We start from the raw sequence: 19,803 nt of genomic DNA, 5'->3' as shown, positions 1-19,803 counted from the left end.
ACATAAAAGTGTATAGAGCAGAGGTCACACATTCACACTGTCACTACTGTGGACACATAAAAGTGTATAGAGCAGAGGTCACACATTCACACTGTCACTGCTGTGGACACATAAAAGTGTATAGAGCAGAGGTCACACATTCACACTGTCACTGCTGTGGACACATAAAAGTGTATAGAGCAGAGGTCACACATTCACACTGTCACTGCTATGGACACATAAAAGTGTATAGAGCAGAGGTCACACATTCGCACTATCACTGCTGTGAACACATAAAAGTGTATAGAGCAGAGGTCACACATTCGCACTGTCACTACTGTGGACACATAAAAGTGTATAGAGCAGAGGTCACACATTCACACTGTCACTACTGTGGACATTTTAAAGTGTATAGAGCAGAGGTCACACATTCGCACTGTCACTGCTGTGGACACATAAAAGTGTATAGAGCAGAGGTCACACATTCGCACTGTCACTGCTGTGGACACATAAAAGTGTATAGAGCAGAGGTCACACATTCACACTGTCACTACTGTGGACACATAAAAGTGTATAGAGCAGAGGTCACACATTCACACTGTCACTACTGTGGACATTTTAAAGTCTATAGAGCAGAGGTCACACATTCGCACTGTCACTACTGTGGACACATAAAAGTGTATAGAGCAGAGGTCACACATTCACACTGTCACTACTGTGGACATTTTAAAGTCTATAGAGCAGAGGTCACACATTCGCACTGTCACTACTGTTGACACATAAAAGTGTATAGAGCAGAGGTCACACATTCGCACTGTCACTGCTGTGGACACATAAAAGTGTATAGAGCAGAGGTCACACATTCACACTGTCACTACTGTGGACACATAAAAGTGTATAGAGCAGAGGTCACACATTCACACTATCACTGCTGTGGACACATAAAAGTGTATAGAGCAGAGGTCACACATTCGCACTGTCACTACTGTGGACACATAAAATTGTATAGAGCAGAGGTCACACATTCACACTATCACTGCTGTGGACACATAAAAGTGTATAGAGCAGAGGTCACACATTCGCACTGTCACTGCTGTGGACACATAAAAGTGTATAGAGCAGAGGTCACACATTCACACTGTCACTACTGTGGACACATAAAAGTGTATAGAGCAGAGGTCACACATTCGCACTGTCACTGCTGTGGACACATAAAAGTGTATAGAGCAGAGGTCACACATTCGCACTGTCACTGCTGTGGACACATAAAATTGTATAGAGCAGAGGTCACACATTCACACTGTCACTGCTGTGGACACATAAAAGTGTATAGAGCAGAGGTCACACATTCACACTGTCACTGCTGTGGACACATAAAATTGTATAGAGCAGAGGTCACACATTCACACTGTCACTGCTGTGGACACATAAAAGTGTATAGAGCAGAGGTCACACATTCACACTGTCACTGCTGTGGACATTTTAAAGTGTATAGAGCAGAGGTCACACATTCGCACTGTCACTGCTGTGGACACATAAAAGGGTATAGAGCAGAGGTCACACATTCGCACTGTCACTACTGTGGACACATAAAAGTGTATAGAGCAGAGGTCACACATTCGCACTGTCACTACTGTGGACACATAAAAGTGTATAGAGCAGAGGTCACACATTCACACTGTCACTACTGTGGACACATAAAAGTGTATAGAGCAGAGGTCACACATTCGCACTGTCACTGCTGTGGACACAAAAATGTGTATAGAGCAGAGGTCACACATTCACACTGTCACTGCTGTGGACACATAAAAGTGTATAGAGCAGAGGTCACACATTCACACTGTCACTGCTGTGGACACATAAAAGTATATAGAGCAGAGGTCACATATTCGCACTGTCACTACTGTGGACACATAAAAGTGTATAGAGCAGAGGTCACACATTCACACTGTCACTACTGTTGACACATAAAAGTGTATAGAGCAGAGGTCACACATTCGCACTGTCACTGCTGTGGACACATAAAAGTGTATAGAGCAGAGGTCACACATTCACACTGTCACTACTGTGGACACATAAAAGTGTATAGAGCAGAGGTCACACATTCACACTATCACTGCTGTGGACACATAAAAGTGTATAGAGCAGAGGTCACACATTCACACTGTCACTACTGTGGACACATAAAAGTGTATAGAGCAGAGGTCACACATTCACACTGTCACTACTGTGGACACATAAAAGTGTATAGAGCAGAGGTCACACATTCACACTGTCACTACTGTGGACATTTTAAAGTCTATAGAGCAGAGGTCACACATTCGCACTGTCACTGCTGTGGACACATAAAAGTGTATAGAGCAGAGGTCACACATTCGCACTGTCACTACTGTGGACACATAAAAGTGTATAGAGCAGAGGTCACACATTCACACTGTCACTACTGTGGACACATAAAAGTGTATAGAGCAGAGGTCACACATTCACACTGTCACTGCTGTGGACATTTTAAAGTGTATAGAGCAGAGGTCACACATTCGCACTGTCACTACTGTGGACACATAAAAGTGTATAGAGCACAGGTCACACATTCACACTGTCACTGCGGTGGACACATAAAAGTGTATTGAGCAGAGGTCACACATTCGCACTGTCACTGCTGTGGACACATAAAAGTGTATAGAGCAGAGGTCACACATTCACACTGTCACTGCTGTGGACACATAAAAGTGTATAGAGCAGAGGTCACACAATCTCACTGTCACTGCGGTGGACACATAAAAGTGTATAGAGCAGAGGTCACACATTCGCACTGTCACTACTGTGGACACATAAAAGTGTATAGAGCAGAGGTCACACATTCACACTGTCACTACTGTGGACACATAAAAGTGTATAGAGCAGAGGTCACACAATCTCACTGTCACTGCGGTGGACACATAAAAGTGTATAGAGCAGAGGTCACACATTCGCACTGTCACTACTGTGGACACATAAAAGTGTATAGAGCAGAGGTCACACATTCGCACTGTCACTACTGTGGACACATAAAAGGGTATAGAGCAGAGGTCACACATTCACACTGTCACTGCTGTGGAGACATAAAAGTGTATAGAGCAGAGGTTACACATTCACACTGTCACTGCTGTGGACACATAAAAGTGTATAGAGCAGAGGTCACACATTCACACTGTCACTACTGTGGACACATAAAAGTGTATAGAGCAGAGGTCACACATTCACACTGTCACTGCTGTGGACATTTTAAAGTGTATAGAGCAGAGGTCACACATTCGCACTGTCACTGCTGTGGACACATAAAAGTGTATAGAGAAGAGGTCACACATTGACACTGTCACTACTGTTGACACATAAAAGTGTATAGAGCAGAGGTCACACATTCGCACTGTCACTACTGTGGACACATAAAAGTGTATAGAGCAGAGGTCACACATTCGCACTGTCACTGCTGTGGACACATAAAAGTGTATAGAGCAGAGGTCACACATTCACACTGTCACTGCTGTGGACACATAAAAGTGTATAGAGCAGAGGTCACACATTCACACTGTCACTACTGTGGACACATAAAAGTGTATAGAGCAGAGGTCACACATTCACACTGTCACTGCTGTGGACACATAAAAGTGTATAGAGCAGAGGTCACACATTCACACTGTCACTGCTGTGGACACATAAAAGTGTATAGAGCAGAGGTCACACATTCACACTGTCACTGCTATGGACACATAAAAGTGTATAGAGCAGAGGTCACACATTCGCACTATCACTGCTGTGAACACATAAAAGTGTATAGAGCAGAGGTCACACATTCGCACTGTCACTACTGTGGACACATAAAAGTGTATAGAGCAGAGGTCACACATTCGCACTGTCACTACTGTGGACACATAAAAGTGTATAGAGCAGAGGTCACACATTCGCACTGTCACTACTGTGGACACATAAAAGTGTATAGAGCAGAGGTCACACATTCACACTGTCACTACTGTGGACATTTTAAAGTCTATAGAGCAGAGGTCACACATTCACACTGTCACTACTGTGGACACATAAAAGTGTATAGAGCAGAGGTCACACATTCGCACTGTCACTGCTGTGGACACATAAAACTGTATAGAGCAGAGGTCACACATTCGCACTGTCACTGCTGTGGACACATAAAAGTGTATAGAGCAGAGGTCACACATTCGCACTGTCACTACTGTGGACACATAAAAGTGTATAGAGCAGAGGTCACACATTCACACTGTCACTACTGTGGACACATAAAAGTGTATAGAGCAGAGGTCACACATTCGCACTGTCACTGCTGTGGACACATAAAACTGTATAGAGCAGAGGTCACACATTCGCACTGTCACTGCTGTGGACACATAAAAGTGTATAGAGCAGAGGTCACACATTCACACTGTCACTACTGTGGACATTTTAAAGTGTATAGAGCAGAGGTCACACATTCGCACTGTCACTGCTGTGGACACATAAAAGTGTATAGAGCAGAGGTCACACATTCGCACTGTCACTGCTGTGGACACATAAAAGTGTATAGAGCAGAGGTCACACATTCGCACTGTCACTACTGTGGACACATAAAAGTGTATAGAGCAGAGGTCACACATTCACACTGTCACTACTGTGGACATTTTAAAGTCTATAGAGCAGAGGTCACACATTCACACTGTCACTACTGTGGACACATAAAAGTGTATAGAGCAGAGGTCACACATTCGCACTGTCACTGCTGTGGACACATAAAACTGTATAGAGCAGAGGTCACACATTCACACTGTCACTGCTGTGGACATTTTAAAGTGTATAGAGCAGAGGTCACACATTCGCACTGTCACTGCTGTGGACACATAAAAGGGTATAGAGCAGAGGTCACACATTCGCACTGTCACTGCTGTGGACACATAAAAGTGTATAGAGCAGAGGTCACACATTCACACTGTCACTGCTGTGGACACATAAAAGTGTATAGAGCAGAGGTCACACATTCACACTGTCACTGCTGTGGACACATAAAAGTGTATAGAGCAGAGGTCACACTTTCGCACTGTCACTACTGTGGACACATAAAAGTGTATAGAGCAGAGGTCACACATTCACACTGTCACTACTGTTGACACATAAAAGTGTATAGAGCAGAGGTCACACATTCGCACTGTCACTGCTGTGGACACATAAAAGTGTATAGAGCAGAGGTCACACATTCACACTGTCACTACTGTGGACACATAAAAGTGTATAGAGCAGAGGTCACACATTCACACTATCACTGCTGTGGACACATAAAAGTGTATAGAGCAGAGGTCACACATTCACACTGTCACTACTGTGGACACATAAAAGTGTATAGAGCAGAGGTCACACATTCACACTGTCACTACTGTGGACATTTTAAAGTCTATAGAGCAGAGGTCACACATTCGCACTGTCACTGCTGTGGACACATAAAAGTGTATAGAGCAGAGGTCACACATTCGCACTGTCACTACTGTGGACACATAAAAGTGTATAGAGCAGAGGTCACACATTCACACTGTCACTACTGTGGACACATAAAAGTGTATAGAGCAGAGGTCACACATTCACACTGTCACTGCTGTGGACATTTTAAAGTGTATAGAGCAGAGGTCACACATTCGCACTGTCACTACTGTGGACACATAAAAGTGTATAGAGCACAGGTCACACATTCACACTGTCACTGCGGTGGACACATAAAAGTGTATTGAGCAGAGGTCACACATTCGCACTGTCACTGCTGTGGACACATAAAAGTGTATAGAGCAGAGGTCACACATTCACACTGTCACTGCTGTGGACACATAAAAGTGTATAGAGCAGAGGTCACACAATCTCACTGTCACTGCGGTGGACACATAAAAGTGTATAGAGCAGAGGTCACACATTCGCACTGTCACTACTGTGGACACATAAAAGTGTATAGAGCAGAGGTCACACATTCACACTGTCACTACTGTGGACACATAAAAGTGTATAGAGCAGAGGTCACACAATCTCACTGTCACTGCGGTGGACACATAAAAGTGTATAGAGCAGAGGTCACACATTCGCACTGTCACTACTGTGGACACATAAAAGTGTATAGAGCAGAGGTCACACATTCGCACTGTCACTACTGTGGACACATAAAAGGGTATAGAGCAGAGGTCACACATTCACACTGTCACTGCTGTGGACACATAAAAGTGTATAGAGCAGAGGTTACACATTCACACTGTCACTACTGTGGACACATAAAAGGGTATAGAGCAGAGGTCACACATTCACACTGTCACTGCTGTGGACACATAAAAGTGTATAGAGCAGAGGTCACACATTCACACTGTCACTACTGTGGACACATAAAAGTGTATAGAGCAGAGGTCACACATTCACACTGTCACTGCTGTGGACATTTTAAAGTGTATAGAGCAGAGGTCACACATTCGCACTGTCACTGCTGTGGACACATAAAAGTGTATAGAGAAGAGGTCACACATTGACACTGTCACTACTGTTGACACATAAAAGTGTATAGAGCAGAGGTCACACATTCGCACTGTCACTACTGTGGACACATAAAAGTGTATAGAGCAGAGGTCACACATTCGCACTGTCACTGCTGTGGACACATAAAAGTGTATAGAGCAGAGGTCACACATTCACACTGTCACTGCTGTGGACACATAAAAGTGTATAGAGCAGAGGTCACACATTCACACTGTCACTACTGTGGACACATAAAAGTGTATAGAGCAGAGGTCACACATTCACACTGTCACTGCTATGGACACATAAAAGTGTATAGAGCAGAGGTCACACATTCGCACTATCACTGCTGTGAACACATAAAAGTGTATAGAGCAGAGGTCACACATTCGCACTGTCACTACTGTGGACACATAAAAGTGTATAGAGCAGAGGTCACACATTCGCACTGTCACTGCTGTGGACACATAAAAGTGTATAGAGCAGAGGTCACACATTCGCACTGTCACTACTGTGGACACATAAAAGTGTATAGAGCAGAGGTCACACATTCACACTGTCACTACTGTGGACATTTTAAAGTCTATAGAGCAGAGGTCACACATTCACACTGTCACTACTGTGGACACATAAAAGTGTATAGAGCAGAGGTCACACATTCGCACTGTCACTGCTGTGGACACATAAAACTGTATAGAGCAGAGGTCACACATTCGCACTGTCACTGCTGTGGACACATAAAAGTGTATAGAGCAGAGGTCACACATTCGCACTGTCACTACTGTGGACACATAAAAGTGTATAGAGCAGAGGTCACACATTCACACTGTCACTACTGTGGACACATAAAAGTGTATAGAGCAGAGGTCACACATTCGCACTGTCACTGCTGTGGACACATAAAACTGTATAGAGCAGAGGTCACACATTCGCACTGTCACTGCTGTGGACACATAAAAGTGTATAGAGCAGAGGTCACACATTCACACTGTCACTACTGTGGACATTTTAAAGTGTATAGAGCAGAGGTCACACATTCGCACTGTCACTGCTGTGGACACATAAAAGTGTATAGAGCAGAGGTCACACATTCGCACTGTCACTGCTGTGGACACATAAAAGTGTATAGAGCAGAGGTCACACATTCGCACTGTCACTACTGTGGACACATAAAAGTGTATAGAGCAGAGGTCACACATTCACACTGTCACTACTGTGGACATTTTAAAGTCTATAGAGCAGAGGTCACACATTCACACTGTCACTACTGTGGACACATAAAAGTGTATAGAGCAGAGGTCACACATTCGCACTGTCACTGCTGTGGACACATAAAACTGTATAGAGCAGAGGTCACACATTCACACTATCACTGCTGTGGACATTTTAAAGTGTATAGAGCAGAGGTCACACATTCGCACTGTCACTGCTGTGGACACATAAAAGGGTATAGAGCAGAGGTCACACATTCGCACTGTCACTGCTGTGGACACATAAAAGTGTATAGAGCAGAGGTCACACATTCACACTGTCACTGCTGTGGACACATAAAAGTGTATAGAGCAGAGGTCACACATTCACACTGTCACTGCTGTGGACACATAAAAGTGTATAGAGCAGAGGTCACACATTCACACTATCACTACTGTTGACACATAAAAGTGTATAGAGCAGAGGTCACACATTCGCACTGTCACTGCTGTGGACACATAAAAGTGTATAGAGCAGAGGTCACACATTCGCACTGTCACTACTGTTGACACATAAAAGTGTATAGAGCAGAGGTCACACATTCACACTGTCACTACTGTTGACACATAAAAGTGTATAGAGCAGAGGTCACACATTCGCACTGTCACTGCTGTGGACACATAAAAGTGTATAGAGCAGAGGTCACACATTCGCACTGTCACTACTGTTGACACATAAAAGTGTATAGAGCAGAGGTCACACATTCGCACTGTCACTACTGTGGACACATAAAAGTGTATAGAGCAGAGGTCACACATTCACACTGTCACTACTGTTGACACATAAAAGTGTATAGAGCAGAGGTCACACATTCGCACTGTCACTACTGTGGACACATAAAAGTGTATAGAGCAGAGGTCACACATTCACACTATCACTGCTGTGGACACATAAAAGTGTATAGAGCAGAGGTCACACATTCGCACTGTCACTACTGTGGACACATAAAAGTGTATAGAGCAGAGGTCACACATTCACACTGTCACTACTGTGGACACATAAAAGTGTATAGAGCAGAGGTCACACATTCACACTATCACTGCTGTGGACACATAAAAGTGTATAGAGCAGAGGTCACACATTCGCACTGTCACTACTGTGGACACATAAAAGTGTATAGAGCAGAGGTCACACATTCACACTGTCACTACTGTGGACACATAAAAGTGTATAGAGCAGAGGTCACACATTCGCACTGTCACTGCTGTGGACACAAAAATGTGTATAGAGCAGAGGTCACACATTCACACTGTCACTGCTGTGGACACATAAAAGTGTATAGAGCAGAGGTCACACATTCACACTGTCACTGCTGTGGACACATAAAAGTATATAGAGCAGAGGTCACACATTCGCACTGTCACTACTGTGGACACATAAAAGTGTATAGAGCAGAGGTCACACATTCACACTGTCACTACTGTTGACACATAAAAGTGTATAGAGCAGAGGTCACACATTCGCACTGTCACTACTGTGGACACATAAAAGTGTATAGAGCAGAGGTCACACATTCACACTGTCACTACTGTGGACACATAAAACTGTATAGAGCAGAGGTCACACATTCACACTGTCACTACTGTTGACACATAAAAGTGTATAGAGCAGAGGTCACACATTCGCACTGTCACTGCTGTGGACACATAAAAGTGTATAGAGCAGAGGTCACACATTCGCACTGTCACTGCTGTGGACACATAAAAGTGTATAGAGCAGAGGTCACACATTCACACTGTCACTGCTGTGGACACATAAAAGTGTATAGAGCAGAGGTCACACATTCACACTGTCACTGCTGTGGACACATAAAAGTGTATAGAGCAGAGGTCACACATTCGCACTGTCACTGCTGTGGACACATAAAAGTGTATAGAGCAGAGGTCACTCATTCGCACTGTCACTGCTGTGGACACATAAAAGTGTATAGAGCAGAGGTCACACATTCACACGGTCACTACTGTGGACACATAAAAGTGTATAGAGCAGAGGTCACACATTCACACTATCACTGCTGTGGACACATAAAAGTGTATAGAGCAGAGGTCACACATTCGCACTGTCACTACTGTGGACACATAAAAGTGTATAGAGCAGAGGTCACACATTCACACTGTCACTACTGTGGACACATAAAAGTGTATAGAGCAGAGGTCACACATTCACACTGTCACTACTGTGGACATTTTAAAGTCTATAGAGCAGAGGTCACACATTCGCACTGTCACTGCTGTGGACACATAAAAGGGTATAGAGCAGAGGTCACACATTCGCACTGTCACTGCTGTGGACACATAAAAGTGTATAGAGCAGAGGTCACACATTCGCACTGTCACTACTGTGGACACATAAAAGTGTATAGAGCAGAGGTCACACATTCACACTGTCACTACTGTGGACACATAAAAGTGTATAGAGCAGAGGTCACACATTCACACTGTCACTGCTGTGGACATTTTAAAGTGTATAGAGCAGAGGTCACACATTCGCACTGTCACTACTGTGGACACATAAAAGTGTATAGAGCAGAGGTCACACATTCACACTGTCACTGCTGTGGACACATAAAAGTGTATAGAGCAGAGGTCACACAATCTCACTGTCACTGCGGTGGACACATAAAAGTGTATTGAGCAGAGGTCACACATTCGCACTGTCACTGCTGTGGACACATAAAAGTGTATAGAGCAGAGGTCACACATTCACACTGTCACTGCTGTGGACACATAAAAGTGTATAGAGCAGAGGTCACACATTCGCACTGTCACTACTGTGGACACATAAAAGTGTATAGAGCAGAGGTCACACATTCGCACTGTCACTACTGTGGACACATAAAAGTGTATAGAGCAGAGGTCACACAATTTCACTGTCACTGCGGTGGACACATAAAATTGTATAGAGCAGAGGTCACACATTCGCACTGTCACTGCTGTGGACACATAAAAGTGTATAGAGCAGAGGTCACACATTCACACTGTCACTGCTGTGGACACATAAAAGTGTATAGAGCAGAGGTCACACATTCACACTGTCACTGCTGTGGACACATAAAAGTGTATAGAGCAGAGGTCACACATTCGCACTGTCACTGCTGTGGACATTTTAAAGTGTATAGAGCAGAGGTCACACATTCACACTGTCACTGCTGTGGACACATAAAAGTGTATAGAGCAGAGGTCACACATTCGCACTGTCACTACTGTGGACACATAAAAGGGTATAGAGCAGAGGTCACGTATATGCACTATCACTGCTGTGAACACATAGAAGTGTATAGAGCAGAGGTCACACATTCACACTGTCACTGCTGTGGACATTTTAAAGTGTATAGAGCAGAGGTCACACATTCACACTGTCACTACTGTGGACACATAAAAGTGTATAGAGCAGAGGTCACACATTCCCACTGTCACTGCTGTGGACACATAAAAGTGTATAGAGCAGAGGTCACACATTCACACTGTCACTGCTGTGGACACATAAAAGTGTATAGAGCAGAGGTCACACATTCGCACTGTCACTACTGTGGACACATAAAAGTGTATAGAGCAGAGGTCACATATTCACACTGTCACTGCTGTGGACACATAAAAGTGTATAGAGCAGAGGTTACACATTCACACTGTCACTGCTGTGGACACATAAAAGTGTATAGAGCAGAGGTCACACATTCACACTGTCACTGCTGTGGACATTTTAAAGTGTATAGAGCAGAGGTCACACATTCACACTGTCACTACTGTGGACACATAAAAGTGTATAGAGCAGAGGTCACACACTCGCACTGTCACTGCTGTGGACACATAAAAGTGTATAGAGCAGAGGTCACGTATATGCACTATCACTGCTGTGAACACATAGAAGTGTATAGAGCAGAGGTCACACATTCACACTGTCACTACTGTGGACACATAAAAGTGTATAGAGCAGAGGTCACACATTCACACTGTCACTACTGTGGACACATAAAAGTGTATAGAGCAGAGGTCACACATTCCCACTGTCACTGCTGTGGACACATAAAAGTGTATAGAGCAGAGGTCACACATTCACACTGTCACTACTGTGGACACATAAAAGTGTATAGAGCAGAGGTCACACATTCCCACTGTCACTGCTGTGGACACATAAAAGTGTATAGAGCAGAGGTCACACATTCACACTGTCACTGCTGTGGACACATAAAAGGGTATAGAGCAGAGGTCACACATTCACACTGTCACTACTGTGGACACATAAAAGTGTATAGAGCAGAGGTCACACATTCACACTGTCACTGCTGTGGACACATAAAAGTGTATAGAGCAGAGGTCACACATTCACACTGTCACTGCTGTGGACACATAAAAGTGTATAGAGCAGAGGTCACACATTCGCACTGTCACTACTGTGGACACATAAAAGTGTATAGAGCAGAGGTCACACATTCGCACTGTCACTACTGTGGACACATAAAAGTGTATAGAGCAGAGGTCACACATTCACACTGTCACTGCTGTGGACACATAAAAGTGTATAGAGCAGAGGTCACACAATCTCACTGTCACTACTGTGGACACATAAAAGTGTATAGAGCAGAGGTCACACAATCTCACTGTCACTGCGGTGGACACATAAAAGTGTATAGAGCAGAGGTCACACATTCGCACTGTCACTGCGGTGGACACATAAAATTGTATTGAGCAGAGGTCACACATTCACACTGTCACTACTGTGGACACATAAAAGTGTATAGAGCAGAGGTCACACAATCTCACTGTCACTGCGGTGGACACATAAAAGTGTATAGAGAAGAGGTCACACATTCACACTGTCACTACTGTGGACACATAAAAGTGTATAGAGCAGAGGTCACACATTCACACTGTCACTACTGTGGACACATAAAAGTGTATAGAGCAGAGGTCACACATTCGCACTGTCACTATTGTGGACACATAAAAGTGTATAGAGCAGAGGTCACACATACGCACTATCACTGCTGTGGACACATAAAAGTGTATAGAGCAGAGGTCACACATTCACACTGTCACTGCTGTGGACACATAAAAGTGTATAGAGCAGAGGTCACACATTCGCACTGTCACTGCTGTGGACATTTAAAAGTGTATAGAGCAGAGGTCACACATTCGCACTGTCACTGCTGTGGACACATAAAAGTGTATAGAGCAGAGGTCACACATTCGCACTGTCACTGCTGTGGACACATAAAAGTGTATAGAGCAGAGGTCACACATTCACACTGTCACTACTGTGGACACATAAAAGTGTATAGAGCAGAGGTCACACATTCACACTGTCACTGCTGTGGACACATAAAAGTGTATAGAGCAGAGGTCAAACATTCGCACTGTCACTGCTGTGGACACATAAAAGTGTATAGAGCAGAGGTCAAACATTCGCACTGTCACTGCTGTGGACATTTAAAAGTGTTTAGAGCAGAGGTCACACATTCACACTGTCACTGCTGTGGACATTTAAAAGTGTATAGAGCAGAGTTCACACATTCACACTGTCACTGCTGTGGACATTTAAAAGTGTATAGAGCAGAGGTCACGTATATGCACTGCTGCTCTATTAATAAAGGACTTTGAGACCTCCATTGTCGGGATCAGTGATGTTATGTTCCAGAAGTTGAAGTACTCTTGTAGATAGATAAGTGTTATTTATGTAATAAAACATTTAAATCCTTGTGTTCTCCACCTTTTAGACATCTTTAATAGCACTGCTGCAAGTCCTTCATATGAGCTCCGCTGCCCCGCATACATAGAAAAATGCCTTTTATAATTAATACATCATATGCAAATCTTGCCCAGTGATCAAGAGGGCATCTCCGGGCTGTGCTTGGAGCCTTTTCTATTCCCACAATTGATGACGTTGATGACATCTTCTATGTCAACCACATAGCTTGTTCAATTCTCCTGCAGAAGGAAACAAGATGTGTGCGGGCACACCAGACATCATGGATATCACTCCTGCAAATCCTTTATATGAACCGAGCTTCCCCGCATACATAGAAAAATGCCTTTTTAGAATTGATACACCGCATGCAAATCTCGCCGAGTGGTCCAGTTGACATCTCCGGACTGTGCCTCCTCTGTGGCCATAATTGCACTTCTCCTTCCTCGATTGACGTTGATGACAACTTCTATGTCAACAACATAGCCTGTTCAATTCTTCTGCAGAAGGAAACAAGATGTGTGCGGGCACACCAGACATCATGGATATCACTCCTGCAAATCCTTTGTATGAGCTCAGCTTCCCAGCAACATAAGAAAATGCCTTTGTATAATGTGATATGTCACATACCGTATACCGGTGCCGAGCGGTCCAATGGGCGTCTCCGTACTGTGCCCATAATTGCGCTTCGTCTTCCTTGCTTAACATGGCTAGCATCTTCTATGTCAACCACATAACCAGTTCAACTTTAGTGCAAAAGGAAACATGATGTGTACGGATACAACAGACTGTGTGAATGACGTAGGGGACATTATCCACGTCAATCAAGGCAGGAGAGGCAACAATTATGGGCACACCAGAGATGTCTAGCACAGTTATAAAAGGCATTTTCCTAGGTATGATGGCAGCTGGGCTCATAGGATGGACTTGCAGGACTGCTATTAATAATGTCTAAAAGTTGGCGGACAAAGTTTTTATAGGGAAAACTTGGTGACATGTTCCCTTTAAGGTCATGATATGTATAGGTGTATTTTAACTGGTTTGTCGATAGTGGGCAGTACATAGCGGTAATAAGGGTGGTCCTCTAATCAGCTGCAAAAGGGGGTTCTAATTCTGGGTCCATGACATGTACACATGTAATGCACAAATTCCCAGTAATCAATGGCTGAGTGGTTTCTCAATAATAACTACGATCACAGAGTTTCAATAAGTAGGTTCAGCTGTGATAAGCCCGCCACCGATGGGCCTGCTGATTGTAACTGAGTTACCCAAAGTAGACCACCTCTTTAATAATTAATTTTTTTAGAGTTCTCTCCTGGACAATTGTGTTTTATACTATATCTGTATATAACTCTTATACTACCCTAGTGGAGTCCATATTCTGACATAGAAGAAGTAGAGATGTCTACAAAATAATTGCAGAGCTTTGGGGGTCGGTAATTACCCACCTTTTCAGGATTTACAAAACAAGATTCATACAATTCGACCTATAAAACTCTAATCATCATGCCCTCATTATGTAAAACACGCAATATTCCTCTAGTCCTGTATAAATAATATACTTAGATAAATTTCTTTCCCGCGAACAGAGACATACAATTTCCATTAACGTTCTAGCAAGAAACATAATTTGCTTCTTCAAAGAAATAAAAGTAATGAGATTTCCATTTGCATTAATTGTATCAATTCTTTTTTTTACACCCCAGCCCCCCATTCTCAGGTCCAGACCCTATGAAGACTTACAACATCATATTGAGAGGGATCGACATGATTGAATTTCCAAAGAAGATTACCAAAAATGCTGCTAATCTAATAAAAAAACTATGCAGGTGAGAACGAAAAGCGCTTATTCTGCCATGAAAAGTAATTCATGGAATAGAAAATTACTTGTAAATGTTGGTTCTTTTTTTCAGGAAGTGTAAACAGGAAAGGCCACGTCCTCTTCATATGTAAAGCTGTCCATATACAGAAAGTCTCCCAGATTTATGATATTGGCAGGTGTATCGTACACATGATGCCGGAGGAGAGAAGGATCTGGCACATTGGATTTCCAATGGCCAATCCTTTTGTTCTCCAGGAGATAAGCCATGAGATTATGACAGCAACTCTCTAATGCCACGGTCCCCCTATCAGTATTTGGTCAGTATTTTTTCTCAGGAGTGGGAGCCAAAACCAGGAGTGGATGATAAATGCAGAATTGGTGACTTGTTTCTATTATACCTTTCCTCTGATTGTTCCTCACCTGGTTTTGGCTCTCACTCCTGAGAAAAAATACTGACCGAATACTGATAGTGGGGCCATGGCCTTAAAGAGAATAAAGGAACTCTCGGAAAGTCTGAAGAGATAGCTGTCATCCGAACAATCAATTGAGTGCAGTCTGATTTCTGCGCACTGACAGAATGGAGAAGATGGAGACATTTTTTCTCATCATCAGAGAGAATTGGATCACATTAAGCTGACACTCTGATCACAGTATGATCAGTCTGTCATTTGTATAATCGGTCACATTCTCTCGGATGAGAGCATCTACGGCCGTCTGCCCCTGCCCTAAAGGGGTTACCTGTTAATACTACTGAAAATACTTAGAAACGGCCAGCAAATAAGAAAGATACTTCCAACAAATATAAAATTAAATAAACAACCGAAGCAAAAAGATTCAAATCATAACAATAATCGTTAATGTTAATCTGACATAATCAAGTAAATAAGATAAAATTGGAAGTGTGAAACAAGGAAACAGCAAGGCAATTACTAATAAAATCAATATAATTTCACACATAAGACAAAAGGGGTTCTAGAGTACATACAAGTATAAATGTACAATCACAGATGGAGAAATATCAAGATATCAATATTAACAGACAAAACTTAAGACAGAAACAAAATGAATAAATACCCTGCTGCAAGTAACTAAGTAAAAGCAATACTACATATAAATAACATAGGGTATTTTGCAAACATCATTTTTGATTAAAAAAAAAAGCGTAAAAGCCATCCCACCAGCATCAAGGTGTACCCAAATCGGGATGGTCCTAACCTCTAGTATTAAAGCCTCACCATGTGTCATAATGACATCAACGGTAATAAGGGCCAAGCAGGACCGGGTCTTGAATATGGATATCCAACAATGGGAAGCTACTGTATATAAACGTAATGCCCAGCTCAAAGAAAAGGAGGCCACATCCTTACCTGCAGGACTATCCCGATTTTGGTATACCTTGATGCTGATGGGATGGCTTTTACGCTTTTTTTGATCAAAAACAGTGTTTTCTAAGTACCCTATGTTATTTATATGCACTATTGCTTTTACTTATTTTCTTACAGCAGGGCATATGTTCATTTTTTTTTCAGTCTTGGGTTTTGTCTGGTTAATGGTCAGTGTGAATATGTGTGACTGGTGTTTCAGAAGTGACAGACAGCCACCCTTCAGTTGGTTGCAGGAGATCTCTACATTTTGCATTGCAGACATCTTCTTAGAGGCTGTCTCTAGGACCCAGCAGCTACTTCCTTCTGGCTAATTAACTCCCTGACCTGGGTGTATAAATATCTGGTGTGTTCTAGAGAGAGGTGCCGGCAATATTCATTATTCCTTGTGAAGGTTTAGCAAGATCAGTACTTTGTCCTCTCTGGAGCTTGAGGACATGTGTGTGCATTTGTCTGGAGTCATCTAAAGCTAAGCATTTTTCCCCTGTTTGTTCTTCCTTGTTGCCTATAGTGTTTATTGGAGACTGACTAGTGCTCATCTCCTCCCTTCCCTAGCTTGAGCCAAACCCCAGGGAAAGACAGGGTGAGGTACGCGTGCGGCGATTGGTGAAGAGCCAATATAGGGACGTTAGGGGAGACAAGGTGACGCTATATTAACTTAGAAGGTCTCCCCTTTCCCCCCTTTACCTAGAGTCTGGGCTCTCTTTCCCTCTTCCCTTTGTATTGCACTAAGTCTTTCCCACACCTTGCATGACATTATGCTCCTGTTTTGCATGTATATCAACTTATACTCCAGTTAATTTTTTTGGGTTAAGTATCAATAATAAATGAGTGGCAGAAATGTTGAAGAGAACAACTTAAGGTAGATATGGGTAAACAGATGCACGCCAATGATGCCCAATAGTAATGAATACATATAATATAATAAGCATAACAAATAGACCAGTAATACCTCAAGTGAGGAAACAAGAGCTTAAGCCAATAGTTGGTACAAAGTCGGAGCAGTCTGGGAAGTGTAGTACAGACCACAACACGTGTTTCACATCCGCTTCTTCCAGGGGTATATGATACCATTGTTTATCGGATTCTATACGTAAAAGGCTGCAGGATTTATTCCCCTTTTTTTGATCATGAGTCTGAGAAGGAAATGGAGACAGATATTTTTAACCCAGCCACAAAATGTCACCAATAAGACCTTGTTCCAACATAGCATGAAGGCTGCGGGGTTTTTTTTGTGTGCAGAATATTTGCTGCATTTAACAGTTTAGGCAAAACGGACATGATTTCAGGAAAACATGGGTCCACTGTAAGTTTAAAGACATTAACAGTGCTTTTTTTTGGTGCGTTTTCTCTGCATAGACTTCAATGGGAAGCCTGCCTGGAAGATTGCTACTTCATTTTTAGGTGTGGAGTTTATGCAACTCTGTACTAAAATAAAAAGTATTAAAAAATGCTGCATCACATTTGTGCAAAAACACGAAAAAGAGAAAACGCAGAAAAAAAAATAGAACACAGCAAACATGCAATTTATATGGAGCAGATTACTATTGCATATTTTGGTGCGATCACCAGCAGAAAACACGTAAAAAAGAATTCAAAGAACATGGAAGCATATTAGTTCTTCACTTCCTACATATTGGCATTCAGTATTCGTTATAAATGATAGACATAGAAAATAACTATATACCCTGCTGTAAATAAATAAGTAAAAACAAATGCAATAGTGCATATAAATAACATTGGGTACTTAGATATCATATATGTAGTGCTAAATAGTTTAGGTTTTTAGCAAATAAATGATGAGTTTAGGTAATTCTTGACTGGATTTCCTAGAAAGTTTAGGTTTAATCTTTTTTTCTGGAGTGTGCTGCCCTCTTCTGGCACTAAGGTGTTACAGCAACATCAATACTATCATCAGCCTATGAATTACAGACCTATCGAATCAAACTTTTAGATGTACAATATTTGAACAATTGAACTTATATATTTCCATTAATTTGGGTTTCTCTTTTACAATCGTTTTCTTAATAGGGACAATCCGTCAGAAAGGTTAGGAAACTTGAAAAATGGAGTCAAAGATATCCAAAAGCACAAGTAAGTGACCGATAATGACACAAACCATACTTGTTCTTAGGTACACTGTTATATAGTGAATAAGTCTGACTCAAGATCATATTATGTCATATCACTGTATTACAGCCTTTTGCTAAATGGCAGATGCTGTTTCTCCCTAGTAATAAATTATCTGCTTTAGTAAAATTAAAACCAATGTCGCAATAAAGTTAAAGTTTTATTTGACTGATTTTATGAAAGAAAGTTTCTTATTGAAACCCCTTGTGTTCTACATAGATTTCTGTTTTTAGGAATCTTACATATCCTTTTAAGGTTATGTTCACATTGCCGTTGTAACATTCCATTTGTCTGTTTCATTTTTAGAAAAACCCAAAAGGAATTCATGTCCAAAGCAGATCCATAGCATTACTAATGTGAATGCAAGCAGAGGACCCCCATTGATAACTATGGGATCAGTCTGGGTTTTTCCTTTGATACTAAAATACAGAAATAGAGATTATTTTCCCATAACTAAAGTTATATTTTTACCTGTTTATGTCCGTTGTGACCATTTTATATACTTTGTTTATTCTCAAAGAGGTTGTTCCATAAACAATATTTACCACCTATCAATGGATGAATCTAAATTTTCCTGCACCTGGGGCAAAAATTTAGTTTGGCGCCCCCTCCAAAATACAGTCGCATTCCGACTAGTTTCTCTTCCTAATTCTCTCAATGTTAAGTGAAATACTATTGCTCCACTGAAAGAAGAAGGAAGAGAAGCCAGTCGGCACATAACCATAAGTATGAAAATTGCATATGAGTGGTCTAGTCATGTGATGACCGCTGGAACTGTGAACAGCAGCAAATCTTGACAGTGACTATACTATACCACTATTCGGATTTGGCACATAACAGTGTTTAATTTTATATTTAATTCTACTAACATAAATACAGATGTAGTAATTCTTAACTTGCCAGATGGGACAATACTTTATTAACGTAGCCATGTATCATGTTATCTGACAAGTTATGGATTGTTACATGTGTGCAGGATCAGACCCATTAAAAGTGAATGAATAATGCACCAGCGCAACCAACAGTACAGAAATA

The 19,803-nt window shown here is 42.1% G+C and overlaps 1 protein-coding gene across 5 annotated transcripts in view; it reads left to right on the top strand.

Moving 5' to 3' along the window:
- PRKG1 (protein kinase cGMP-dependent 1) overlaps positions 1 to 19,803 on the top strand; it is a 1,639,061-nt gene that overhangs the window by 1,604,263 nt on the left and 14,995 nt on the right. For all 5 annotated transcript variants that reach the window (XM_073685491.1, XM_073685493.1, XM_073685488.1 and 2 more), the window contains 2 exons: positions 15,141 to 15,263; positions 18,670 to 18,732. In XM_073685491.1, the coding sequence (XP_073541592.1) occupies positions 15,141 to 15,263; positions 18,670 to 18,732 (186 nt within the window). The remainder of the gene's footprint in view (positions 1 to 15,140; positions 15,264 to 18,669; positions 18,733 to 19,803) is intronic.

This window comes from Phyllobates terribilis, unplaced genomic scaffold (genome assembly GCF_046119375.1).
Source record: "Phyllobates terribilis strain yellow unplaced genomic scaffold, ASM4611937v1 Scaffold_5__5_contigs__length_657084704, whole genome shotgun sequence".
Classification (NCBI taxonomy): Eukaryota; Metazoa; Chordata; class Amphibia; order Anura; family Dendrobatidae; genus Phyllobates; species Phyllobates terribilis.
The sequence above is the reverse complement of the archived record's forward strand: the minus strand, read 5'-3'. Positions and strand labels throughout refer to the sequence as shown.